This window comes from Argiope bruennichi, chromosome 3 (assembly GCF_947563725.1).
Source record: "Argiope bruennichi chromosome 3, qqArgBrue1.1, whole genome shotgun sequence".
In the NCBI taxonomy this organism is placed as follows: Eukaryota; Metazoa; Arthropoda; class Arachnida; order Araneae; family Araneidae; genus Argiope; species Argiope bruennichi.
In genome coordinates this window covers 114520630-114534649 of record NC_079153.1, presented here as the reverse complement: position 1 = coordinate 114534649, position 14020 = coordinate 114520630, and the positions used below count along the sequence as shown (strand labels likewise).

At 27.7% G+C, this 14020-nt stretch overlaps 2 protein-coding genes across 6 annotated transcripts in view; both read left to right on the top strand.

The window, feature by feature from the left end:
* Nucleotides 1-3849, top strand: part of LOC129962611 (growth arrest-specific protein 2-like) — a 132726-nt gene extending 128877 nt beyond the window's left edge. For all 5 annotated transcript variants that reach the window (XM_056076434.1, XM_056076435.1, XM_056076436.1 and 2 more), the window contains one exon: nucleotides 854-3849. In XM_056076434.1, the coding sequence (XP_055932409.1) occupies nucleotides 854-1090 (237 nt within the window). In that variant the 3' untranslated portion in view covers nucleotides 1091-3849. The remainder of the gene's footprint in view (nucleotides 1-853) is intronic.
* Nucleotides 3850-10738: 6889 nt separating this feature from the next.
* LOC129962610 (heat shock protein 70 B2-like) lies at nucleotides 10739-12915 on the top strand. Its single transcript, XM_056076432.1, has one exon. The coding sequence runs from the start codon at nucleotides 10909-10911 to the stop codon at nucleotides 12844-12846; it is 1938 nt and encodes a 645-aa protein (XP_055932407.1). The 5' UTR covers nucleotides 10739-10908; the 3' UTR covers nucleotides 12847-12915.
* Nucleotides 12916-14020: the final 1105 nt, after the last annotated feature.

The following is a 14020-nucleotide window of genomic DNA, read 5'->3' as shown; positions in this document are numbered from 1 at the left end:
ATTCATAAATGGATTTTTCGCAGCTAATAGTGACATAGCCTTGCTCCCAGAATGACAGAAAAAAGGGACCAATCTTGATATTATATTCCTTGAATAATACGTCTACCGATTCTGATATTCTACTATTCTGTGTTAAGAATCTAAATTCTTAACGTAGAATATCAGAATCGGTAGGCGTATTATTCAAGGAATATAATATCAAGATTGGTCCCTTTTTCTGTCATTCTGGGAGCAAGGCTATGTCACTATTAGCTGCGAAAAATCCATTTATGAATTGACTCCATGAGATAATGTTGAAAACGTTCCAAATTAAAAGATTAAATTGAATTTAAATTATACATTACTGCACACAGAACATTGATAAAGAAAAAGAGGGTAAGTCTTAATGTTCAAGAGTTCACATTGTTTCTGCTTTAAGTTCCGGGTTCAGCTCTTGTGGCCTTTGTGCCATAAAACACAAATTCGCCTCATTTGCAGTTGCATGTATGTGTGAGGTGAACTCCAGTGGATACATTTCGATAGTAACAGAAATATCTCTCGATAAAGAGGAAGAGAAGTCTATCCTGAACATTCTTCATGCATAAGTTTATCAATGTAGCCTTGCTAATTTTTTAATAGGATGAAAAATGCTCTCATGATCAAATGTAATCATAGAACTACAAATTCCATGCATTTATGTTCAGCAACTAATTGTAAACTCGAATTATTTTTCCAAACATTTTTGATTTAACAACATCAGTTATTTATAATGGTTTAGATTCCTAATTTGTCAAACAGCATTAATTAGGTCTTGGAGTTTAGAAGGCAAATCACCAATGATTAAAAATTCATACCTTTCTTTTGTCTCTTGCAGTTGTTAAAGGGGCGTCATGTGATGGTCCGAGTGGGTGGAGGCTGGGATACCCTGGAACACTTCCTGTCCCGCCACGAACCATGCCAAGTCATCGTGGTCAACAGAAAGAATTCCTTGTCAGACGAATACATCTCTCTTGCTTGCAATGGATCACCAGATTCCTTCTTGCACATTCGAGCAAAATATAAAACACCTTTGTCGACTCCCACGACGCCAGAGTACAAGCAGCTAGCTTGATGAAGGAAATTGCAAGCAGAAACTTTGTATCTAGACACAACTGTCCTTCATTGGGAAGAATTACTAGGCAATGACTATTGATTTTCAAAAAGATAAGTTTGTCACAACTTTCGAATTAATTTGTTATAAAGTCAGTATTATATATATAACTGCTTAAAAAGATGAGAAAATAATTTGTATTTAAATATTATGAATTATGTACCAGTGCATTCAAAATGAGCATTATGAATTTCATAGATTTCCTATATAAGTGCAGTGACATTAATATCTAAATAGTTTTATTCTGTTAAATTTTTATAATTTATATAAATAATTTAATATAAAATTTTTTTGTTGTCAAAGAAGTACCTACCATTCCCTGAATCCTATAAAATTCCAAAATTTACAAATGCTTGAACATTTATTTGTTGCTATATAAAATTAAAAGTTTCTATTCAATTATATTATATTGTAAGATTTGCAATTTCTAAAATTCCATATATAGCATGTATATGAGCATTAGCTTCAGTTTGAAATAACATTTTGTTTTAATTCTTGTTTGAAATTCATATCTTAGATTGAAATGGAGATCTTTAAATTCACAATATCTGATATTCTATTGAAGCAACAGAATTTATTAACAACAGTACTTGAATGCAATGAATTACTGGAAGAGAAAATAAATGTAGAAGTAATCTGAGTTTATTTCTTAAACTCAATATAAAGGAATAACATTGCCAAAGTGCATCACATTCTGAAAATTTCATATTTGAATTCTTCACCAAACATGTTTAATTTCAAAAATATTCTAGTACTGATTGTTTAAAAATGAAGGACAGTGTGTGCGTGTGACTGTAAATGATGAAAACTCTTTGAGAAATACATATATTTTGTCTTTAAAATTCCATTGTTAACATGCATTCCATGTGTTAACAAAAGGAACAATAAATATTATGCAGTACTGACTCTGAATATGCTTAAGTTTTGCATTTTATTTTATTCTCAGCAAAAAGTGATATGTGTAGTGTCGTCTATAATTATCTGTAACTACACTAAACCATGTGTTATAAAGTTTGAATTTTGTATTATATTCTTGTCCACTGTGGTGTCATATGGTATTAAAGGAGAAAATAATACAGATGAAAAAAAGAGTCATAATTCTGAACCTCAGTATCCTCTACACATTTTATAACAAGAGAAAAATATCCTGCATTTCATATTAATAAAATAATACAACAAAATTCTGAAAACAGATTATAAGTTTTATATATTCATTATTTTTGTTATAGCAATTAATGACTTATCAGAAATAAATAGTTTATGGTTATCATATTAATATATTCAGTGGCATTTTTGTTTCTCTTAAAATAACTAAACTTATAAAATTTACCATATCTCCCAAAATGCGTATTCTCCAATGCAAATAAATAAAGCTACAAAGTATTTTATATTAAAGAATATTCTAGTATTAGTGTCTTCTTGGAAATGCAGCTTATGCTCTTAATTTACATAGATGCATTGATTTTATATCTGATGTGTTAAAATGCTTGTAATTTTATGTTTTTTAAAATCTACATAAAACCATCCATCTTTGAGCAACTTAAACTTACATTGCACAATGTCTTATATTTGCAACTCAATCTTTTTTTAATATTTTCAACTACTTTTGAATAACTTAATAAACTGATTATTAAAACAATTTACTTCAGTTTTTAGTTAAAAAAAAGAAATATTTATTACACAGTATTTTTCTTTCAGTATTCCTTACATTCATTAATTCAATTATTAAATTGAATTATTTCATAAAATAAAATTTTAAAGTTTTTAGTTTTAGTTCTATTATTTTTATACCATTCTTATTTTATTCACATGAAAATAGTTTATAATTATTTGGCTTAAATATCATACAGTTTTGAAGCTTTTCAAATGAATTAGATTAATATTTAAGCCAATAATGCTGAGCTAGAAATATTTGATGCATTATTACATATAGTAATTACAGTCTAATGATGAGATATGTAATTTAGTAATATGTCAGTTAAATACTTCTGAGAAAGAATAATGACCAAATTTCGAATCAAATATTTACATAGTAAATTCCAAGATTCGACTATTAAAAAAATTTGTAGAAATCACAATCCTAAGTAATTCTTAATTTATATCAGATTGTACAGATATAAAAAAAAATCTTTCAATCATATAGCATATAGAAAGAAAATTATCAGATTTCATATACAGAGACAAAAATTATAGCAAAATTTAGATAACAATATGAAAAATCACCATACACACAAAATCATCTCTTTCAACATATCTAAATTCATCTAAAATTTCCATGTAACGACTGTTTTCATCCTATTGAAATGTCTTTCTCAGCATTAATACTACCTAATATAATTGAACTTTGTCATGTGAAATATGTTACTCACCTGAAATTTGTGATGTGTAATAAGTTACTCACTGAATAAATAAATTTGTAGTATACAGTATATCTTAATTATGATGCATCTATTTTTCTTCTAATGCCAATAAGTGTTCAATTATTGGAATCGCATGGAGAGTGTACATTTATTATTTTAGCTATTAATATTCATTATCACATTTAGTAAATGATTTTTTTTAATGTGTGAGTGCATTTCAGTTTTCATTTGTTATGAAGAGCTTAGTACATATAACATTCGACTGATATTGTTGTGTTTTCTATGTAATATAGAGTTGAGTTATATCTTTTAATAATTTCTGTGGAATGTGTTACAATAAATATTGATTTTGGCTTTTTATATATGTGTGTTCATTTGGTACATCTTTTTATTTTATTTTTGTATAAGAATGACAGCATAAATAAGAAACACTCACATCATCTACAAAAGCTTAGGTAACATGCTGTACAGATCAATATTTAAGAAGTTGTTTAAAATAGTGTTTTCTATAGTAAATATTTACAACGCTCTGGAAAATTTCAAATTTCTCATAAAGGCATTGTGCAAAACTGAATAATTTTCAAAATGCAATTAATAGTTTTGAAAAAATTTCATCATAGAATGGAACTTGGATTATGAAATATACTTTTAAAATTATAATAATTTTGTCAATAATACATACGTATTGTTGTTTTATTAAGTTTTTTGACAATGCAATAAAATGAAACTGAGCAATATAGAATCAATGGAATTAATTTTAGTTGCCAATAACAGATAAATATTCAGTGCTAAGTGTTAAAATTCACATAATTCTTATTTTATTTGCCACCTATTTGTACATAACCCAGTTTTTAGTAGTTGCTGTCATAAAGAGTAATTATTCTCCGCGATTACAGATTTATTAAAATCTTTTCAAACTCATTATTTTGCAAAAAGTGTTTATTGGAGTTATAAAATAAAGCACCACAGAAAATTCTAGAAATTGCAGAGAATGATAAATATCAAAAATACAAAAGAAGCATAAGAAAACTTGTTTCATTAGGACAAATAAATGGCAGCCTAAAATACAAGCAATTATTACATGGAGGTGGTGAAAGGGAACTTTGGTGGATTAATCAGTCATTATTACATGGGTATGCTGGAAAACGGTATTGATTAAAATGAGGATAAACTAATTTTAAAAATCATATAGAAAACAAGTAATGTAAGTTTTCCAAACTATCTGACAATGCTTATTATTTATTCCTAATGTTTCTGAAGAAATTTTACTTTACAGAATAAAAATGAAATTTATTTTGACAATAGATTATGATCAAAACAGACAATAAATAATACGCAATATACTTTGTTTGAAAATTGAATAAAAATTTAGTTTCATTCAATTTAAAGTACTGAAATTCCTTAAATGAATGTATGTAAATAGACATACATTCTTTTAGAGCATTACAATCAGAATATATACACATTTGTATATTTTCAGAATTAGATTTCTTTGGTAGGTTAATTATTTTAAATCTCTTTAAACCTTAAAAATTAACTCTATATAATTGTTCTTATAAACAAAATAATAAAAATTGTAAAGTAAGTGCAATATTTCAGTTTATTAAAATTATCATACAATTTTTTCCCCATGAATCTTTCAAGTTAGAAATATGGAAGTTTGACTGCTATTAACATAAAGACAAATGTGCATGTAGTGTGTAAATTCTGCATTAAAATCCAAAAAAAAAAAAAAAAAAAAAAAAATTCATAAAAAGTCTTACTTCAATATAATGCATATAAACATTTCTTTCTAAGCACTTCACAGCTATAACATCACCATCTGAATGAAACTAAGTCTCTAAGGTGTGGCTATGGTGATAAAGCTTGCTTGCTCTAGAATCATGTACATCGTAATTACCGTATGTGACGTATTTTCTAAAAAGACAGAGAAACAAATTTTAATCAAATATTTTAGCCAGATTGGGATCATGATTCATGAAAGAATATGGACATTGTAGAAAATTTATAATGGTGCAATTATGTTAAAAAATGTTTAAGTTTATCTAAATATATTTTAATATTAACTAAATATATTTATTTAAGTTTATCTACATATATATTTTTCATAATCCTAAGTCCATCATAAAACAATGATATTTTTACAATAAGAGAAATAATTATTGCTTCCAAACTTTTAGACAGTAAAGAAAATTCTTTTTATTTTCCTTTTTCTCCAATATTTTAAGTTTAACGACAAAACTCATTTACAAAAAACAAAATACAAGCAGCCAGTGAGCCATAATATGCTAAACATGATCTCATCAGAAGAGTTAGTATTTATTCTATTAGAAGCATTTATCATACCTGTTTTATACCAGTTAATAAGACTCAAATTTTCTTTCATTTTATAGTTTTAGTTTACATTTTATACTTTCAGTTTATACTTGAAACAAAGAAAATAATGAAAAAAACTTTCAGAATATCTCTGAGGGCAAATAAGTGAGAAGAGAAAAATCCTATTAAAAAAAATCCAGCCTGATGATTTCAAAGATTTTTGCGAGAAATAAATAATATTTATTATTATTTTTTATTATTAGCCAAAACTTTAAATTTTGGGCTCAATAATTATTATTTATTTAAATATCTTATTAAGTAATTAATTTTGAAAGTTGAAAATAGCATGATTCACTTAAAAATGGATCCAAAAAGGGCATGAATTCATTTCTTCTTGCTACTGCTATGCTCCATCCTTATGAGTCCTTGCTATTGGCATTTTCTATATTTTTCGGTAGATTCTTATGCGAAAGAAAATAATAATAATCAACAAATGTACTGTTAAAAAATTATGTACCATTAATTTTTATACAATCTTTCCACTCCCATTATTGATATTTAGTAAAATAATCTTGATTCATATATATTTTAATCAAAATGTTTGTGATGTAAATATCATTCTTCTACGACAAAAACTTGAAATAATGAAGCTTTGAATTTCACTATTTTAGGTCAGCAAACAGCCACAAGGCGGCCATTAAATAGCAGTTAAGAATCAGCTATTGAAATGGCTTAAAATACTGTCAAAAATACAATTTGTATTTATTTCAGATTTTTTTTAAAACTCAAACTGCATTAAATATAATTCTTTATGTCATTCCAAACAATTTTCTAAAGAGAAATTTATGCTTTTCTCAAGGTATTTAAAAATTACCACACGATTAGAGTGGACACCCTATTTGTACTAAGAGAAATAGTTAAAATTATATATTATAAGTAATAAAAATTTCTATTGCTCCTTTATTGATATTTTATGCAAAAATATTCATAAATATTTGCTGTTACTTTCATGGGCTTTGAAATGTAGTGATATAAAATGCATATAAAATATTCATGACTAAATCAATCATTAAAAACCGTATCTTAATCTATCTAAATACTTTTTAAGCGTTAAGCTATCAAAAACCACTTTGCATTCACAAATAGTTGAAACTAGAGCTGAAGCTAATTTCAAGAGCTGAAATTGAAAATTATTAATATTACCGCCAATATTAAATGTAAAAATGATATAAGCATTGCATATAAAGTCAATTTCAATAACTTTCTTTCTTTTCATGAGATAAAGCATTAATATCTAATTAAATAAATTTACTATCAACAGTATAAAATTATAACAAAGTATCGATTTTAAATTTAGTGATATTTGTTACATTAGAATAACTACTATTAAATTATTTATTGGATAACAATTCATTAAAGCTAAATTTTCCTTCTTGCTAGCACATCACTTTGTACAAAAGAAGTGTCATTTTCTTAATATTTAACCTGCCACCTTTCGCAGCCAGATGGTTTGTAGAGGATATTAGTAACATTTAATTTCTATCACACCCCTTACATATAATTTCAAGTCCACAATTCCTTCAAAAAAAATTTACGCATCAAACTGCCACAGATATTAAAGCCTCGTAATTTTAATAATCTTACATGTGCTCTATTCGTTGATACATGAATTTTTTTAATGGAAGCCATTCCTGTGCCATTATAGCGCAATTGTTCGATTCATTTATCTTTGTAGTGCTCTTTTTTAATCATTATTAGCCATCTTTGGAGACCAGATAGTTCGCTGGGGATATTGGCTATAAATAATTTTAGTTAAATTGTTTAGATAAAAAACTTCATATCTATGATTTCCGTCAAATTGTAAACATTAAAACTGTATTATTTCATTATTTTTTTTAAAACTTTATTATTAAAACTGTTTTATTCATTGTGTTTATGAACTTTTCTAATAAAGATAAGTTCCATTAACCCTTTAAAGGGCCATTTTTTCTAGTCATATTGTGTTAAAATATTTTTAGGCTTGAAATTAAAATAAGAAAAGGGATTCATATAGCTTATTAGATAAATTTAATTAATTTGGTTAATTAATAATTAAGTAACAAATCAAGACATCATTTTGTCTGAGATAAAGAACTGAAGCATCTAAGTTTCTGACTTACTAAAAAAATTTGTCAGAACTTATGCCAACCTACATAATTTCATACAAAGATTGATAAATTTGGTGGGAAGCATACTTCCCACGGCCTTAGAAAGGGCTAAATTATTGTGTTATTATATCTATTAATCTGTCTTCTAAATTTGACGATACTGTAACTTCACTTATTTTATTTGTCCTTTTAACTATATAGACAACTTTAACGATATAGATATTAAATAGTTAGCTTTAGCTACCTTCTTTAACTTTTAACAATGACAGAAAATCGCGCAATCAAATATTTGATGAAAAAATGAAATTATTTGGGTTTTATTCACAACAATAAAAATATTGTTTTAAATCAATTTAAATATATGTTCACATATTAATTGAATTAATTAACCAAAGGCTTTTTGCAGCAGCTGAATTAGTATCTTTGAAAAATAATTTTTTAAGCTTTAAAATAAAGTTAAAATTTTGGCATGTTTTTTTAAAATTATAATTTCCAAAAATATAGCAGCCCAATTTTTTTTTTTTTTTTACATCATCCTAAGATTTAAAAAAATTAATGATAATAGTTATTAAAAGTATAATTATTTTACAATAACATATTTTATTATTGAAATACAAATGAAAAAGTTTTCATTATTGCTACTAATATTTTATCTTGGATTCCTCCCCCCTCCCCCCATTCTTGATAGAAATTTAGCATATTTTCCATACTAAACAGGTTTCAACATACACATTTAATTTTTTTTTTTTTTTGGCAGATTGTTGTTATTCAAAATAAAGTTAATACTTTTTTAGCAGTAAAGTAATGGTAAGATTTTTGAAAATATGTCCATTTTTAGACATTGTGACTCTTTTATGTGATAATTCTTAATATAAATAGAAAATTGGGAAACTGCATGGCACAATAGATAGAACAATGTAAGGCTTCTATAATAGTATGAATTATATGTTCATTAAAATTTAAAAAAATATTTTACTGAGGACCAAGTTAAGCAAAACATGTAAATAAAAATGAAAAAGTTGTCATTATTGTTACTAATATTTCATCCTGGATTCCCTTCCCCATTCTTGATAGAAATTTAATATATTTTTCCATATTGAGCAGGTTTTAACATACATAATGCTTAATAATTTTTTTTGATGGATTGTTGTTATTCAAAATAAAGTTAATAATTTTTATCAGAGCTAAGTAATGGTAAAGATTTTTGAAAACATGTCCCTTTTTAGACATTGTGACTCTTTCATGTGCTAAATCTTTATATAAACAGAAAATTGGGAAACTGCATAGCACAGTAAGGCTTCTATAATAGTATGAATTATATATTCATTAAAATTTAAAGTTGAAAAAATATTTTGCTGAGGACCAAGTTACACAAAATATGTAATTGAAATTTTGAACAATCATTGATCCTTGCAAACTAATAAGTCACAAAAAAGACGCCTCATTATTAATAATGTATCAGCTGATTTCAAAATTTTGTGATTAGGCAAAGGTAAAAGATAATAATAGGTTAGATAATAATTAAATAAGCAAAAAAATATAATATTAATACCTCGAATGCTTTGTAAAAAGATTTGTGCTATGAATAATATTGAAACTTTTATTGCATATAAATATTTTTGTTATTATATTATATATTCTGTTTAAATTAGGGATCAAAAGTTTAAAAATAAAAAAGTACATTTTATAAGGGCGAGGAAGCTAATCGTATGAAATCATATAAATCATTATTTCATCTGTGCAATATTTGAAAAAAAAAAAAAGTATTGTATTCCCTTTTCCCCCTTTTAGATAATCCGGAAAATATCTGATTCAAAGCAGTCATAACATATTTTAACATATTTTGCGAAAAGGTTTTGAAACGGAAATAATGAAAACCTCAAATAACGATAAAACATAACATCACAATGCAAATAGTGCCTAAAAAAATGCAATACTTTTTTTTTTAATTTATAAAAATTAAATTCGTTTATATTTCTGAAATCTTTGTTTTCTTTAAATCCTGAAAAAAAATTAAATGATTATAATATAATTTTTATTGAACTACCTGTAATTTTATGGTCAAAATAATAAAAATAAAGTATTATATGCATTTTAAAATATTAAAAATTGCATTAAACAAGACGAAGCTAAGAAATATAGAAAGGAAAACAATTAAACAAAAGAATTAAAATTTCATGGCGATGCTATAATTTCTAGCTATATATTATATCAGGAATTTTATCTTGAAATTTAAAAAACTCTTTCCATTTTACCTTGAGATTTTTTTAAAAATTCTCGAGAAAAAAAGAGAAATCGAAAAAGTATTGAATGTTTCTCGAAAATTCTCGAGTTTCGAATTAGAAAATAAAATCTTTAATAAAATGCAAATAAAATCGTTCGTTATTAGAAAATAAAATTAAACTTTAACAGCTTTTTTGAGATTCTAAAAACTGTTTTCTACATGATAGAGAAATTCTAACGAATCTGAGATAGTTGAATAATATAATTTTTTGTTTACATTCGAATAAAAATATCTAATAATTTACATTTATATCCTTTTCTACTCATTTATTTTACAGACTACAGATGGAGACACTTAACAAGATGTTTTCGTAAATCAACATCTAGAAATTTCTAGCATTGACGATGCTTCTACACATGAAGAGTGTAGAACTTTCCAGAAATTTCAGGTATATTCGACGTCAGATGGCAGCACTAGCGGAGCAACAGAGAGAACCAGAAGTTTCTCGGCGCTTCTTTACACATATAAATAGAAGAGCAGCAGTGAAGCACGGCAGATAGAAATCAGAAAAAGTGATTACTTGATCTTGAGAAAACTGCGATTTCTTGCTTTGAGCAAGCCTTTATCTGTGAATTACTGTTATTGATACTGCGATTTTCTACATTCTAGAAGTGTGTTTTAGAAAGACTGAAGTTTGAAATTTGCTGTACGAGTTGAAAGACTGTTGTGAAGATGCCTAGCGGAAAAGCGCCAGCGATCGGAATTGATTTGGGAACGACCTACTCCTGTGTCGGCGTGTTCCAGCATGGATGTGTGGAAATTATTGCCAATGATCAAGGCAATAGAACAACTCCCAGCTACGTTGCCTTTACAGACACTGAGAGACTGATCGGAGATGCTGCAAAATCTCAAGTAGCAATGAATCCTGAGAACACCATCTTCGATGCAAAGAGACTTATTGGCAGAAAATTCGACGATCCGAAGATCCAGCAAGATTTGAAGCATTGGCCTTTTAAAGTTATCAACCATGGAGGCAAACCCAAAATTCGAGTGGAATTCAAAGGTGAGGAGAAGCTCTTCAATCCAGAAGAAATCAGTGCAATGGTGCTGACCAAAATGAAAGAGACTGCAGAAATGTATCTCGGCCAGAAAGTCACAGATGCTGTTATCACTGTTCCAGCTTACTTCAATGACTCTCAGAGACAAGCTACAAAGGATGCTGGAAAAATTGCTGGACTGAATGTTCTCAGAATCATCAATGAACCAACAGCGGCTGCCCTCGCTTATGGACTCGACAAAAATCTTCGAGGTGAGAAAAATGTCCTCATCTTTGACCTGGGTGGTGGAACCTTTGATGTTTCCATCTTAACTATTGATGAAGGTTCCTTATTTGAAGTCAGATCTACAGCTGGTGATACTCATTTGGGAGGTGAGGACTTTGACAACAGACTGGTCAACCACTTCATCGAAGAATTTAAACGAAAGCATCGTAAGGATATTAGAACTAATCCAAGGGCTGTACGAAGGTTAAGAACTGCATGTGAAAGAGCAAAGAGAACCTTATCCAGCAGCTCAGAAGCTAGTATTGAAATAGATGCTCTCTTTGAAGGAATAGATTTCTATTCCAAGATAACAAGAGCAAGATTTGAAGAATTGTGCATGGATCTCTTCCGTTCAACATTGGAGCCTGTAGAACGTGCACTAAAAGATGCAAAATTAGACAAATGTAGCATCCATGATGTAGTCTTAGTTGGTGGATCTACTCGAATTCCCAAGATTCAAAAGCTGCTGAAAGACTTCTTTAATGGAAAAGAACTATGTATGTCAATCAATCCTGATGAAGCTGTGGCTTATGGAGCAGCCGTACAAGCAGCAGTCCTTACTGGAAGCACAGATGATAAAATAAAAGATGTGTTGCTTGTTGATGTAGCACCTTTATCTCTAGGCATTGAGACAGCTGGTGGAGTGATGACAAAAATCATAGAAAGAAATTCAAGAATTCCATGCAAGACTTCCCAGGTATTTACAACTTATTCTGATAACCAACCTGGTGTAGATATTCAAGTCTATGAGGGTGAAAGAGCCATGACAAAAGATAATCATCTCCTTGGTAGATTCCAGCTGTCTGGGATACCACCAGCACCAAGAGGTGTACCACAAATTGAAGTCACTTTCGACATGGATGCTAATGGAATTCTTAATGTTTCTGCGCTTGATAAGAGTTCCGGAAAGTCACAGAGTATCACTATAACCAATGACAAAGGACGCCTCTCAAAAGAAGAGATTGAGAGAATGCTCAATGAAGCTAAGCAGTATGAGAAAGAAGATCAAGAACAAAAAGAAAAAGTAGCTGCGAGAAACAACCTTGAGAGCTATATATATTCAGTGAAACAAGCAGCAAAATCAGCTCCTGAAGATAAATTATCATCTGCAGATAAAGCCAAAGTAAAAGAATCCTGCGAAAACATTATCCGATGGTTAGACAACAATACCTTAGCCGAGAAGGATGAGATAGAACACAAATTGAAGGAGGTACAGACAGAATTGAGTCCATACATGACAAAAATGCATCAAGCAGCTGGTGGTTTCAACCCAGCAGGAAATGGATTTAGTGCCAATCAGCAAACAACTGCAGGATCTAGTGGTCCTACGATTGAAGAAGTTGATTAAAATTCTTATCTAGAACTTTATGAACTTTTAAAAGTAATTGTAAATATGTAAATATAATCTGTGTGCATGGTAGAGCTACTTACAAATCTAGTCTATGTAAGTACTGTTTTCATTCTTCAGCATATGTGTTTATTTATTGTATTTTTCAAAGAAACATTCCAAATAAAGATTTAGAATTTTAAAAAAATGTGTTTGTTTATTATTAATTTATAGTGTGATTTGATCTAATTTAAAACTATTTTTATGATTGTCTTTTTAAAGGTTTTTCCAATAGAGATTGTGATTTTTAAAGATTGTTAATTTAAAATATTTCTTGCAATATTCATGAGTAAGTAAAGAAAATTAAAAATGGCAAATATAATTTAAACTGTTTAAATGATTTCCTAATTTGATTATATAAAGATGTTATGAGTATTTAATTAACATTTTCCCCTATTTTCTTTATAGGGAGAAATGTTAAAATTATGAACTAGCTTATAAATAGAGCATTAAAAAGTATAAATTTACAAATACATTGAGTAAGTTTTATATTTTTATTTATCTAATTAACAGCCATTATAAAAATATAACTAATCTTGTATTGAAAAACAAAATCCTATAAAAATTTGTTAAAAATGTTAAGAGAAATATTCAAGACAACTTTTGAAGCTTAGTACAATTGGTATTCTAAAGGTTGTTACTTCTAAAGCAAACATATTACGGGATTAAAAAATATTTATTTGCATTTAAGAAATATCAAGAAAAAATACGTGAATAAGAAAAAAGATATATTAAATTTAACTTAATATGCATTAACTCGACTGAAAAGCACTTCATTTTGTATTTAATCAGAATAGTTAATACTTTTTTCAGATTCAAAAAATATCTTATTCATTCAATAATAAATTTATATGAAAAGGAGGGTAAAGAAATGAAATTTATAATATTATTGTATTATTAGTAGAGGGCATAGGAAATTTCAATACTTTGTGTTAAGACAATTAATGATATTAAAAAACCTTTTTTGTGTTGAATATATTTCGAATATTCATTCAATTCAGTTTTTATAATTAGTGGTTAAGACTTTATCAAAAGTAAAATTTTAAGATAGAATTAATCCCATCAGATAAATAAAAAAAACTATTATATGTATTTTAAATATGAACCAATAAATACAGAAGAATGTGTATGAAGT

Excerpts from the sequence above, each read along its gene's own strand:
- LOC129962610 (XM_056076432.1), top strand. The coding sequence starts at position 10,909 with ATGCCTAGCGGAAAAGCGCCAGCGATCGGAATTGATTTGGGAACGACC.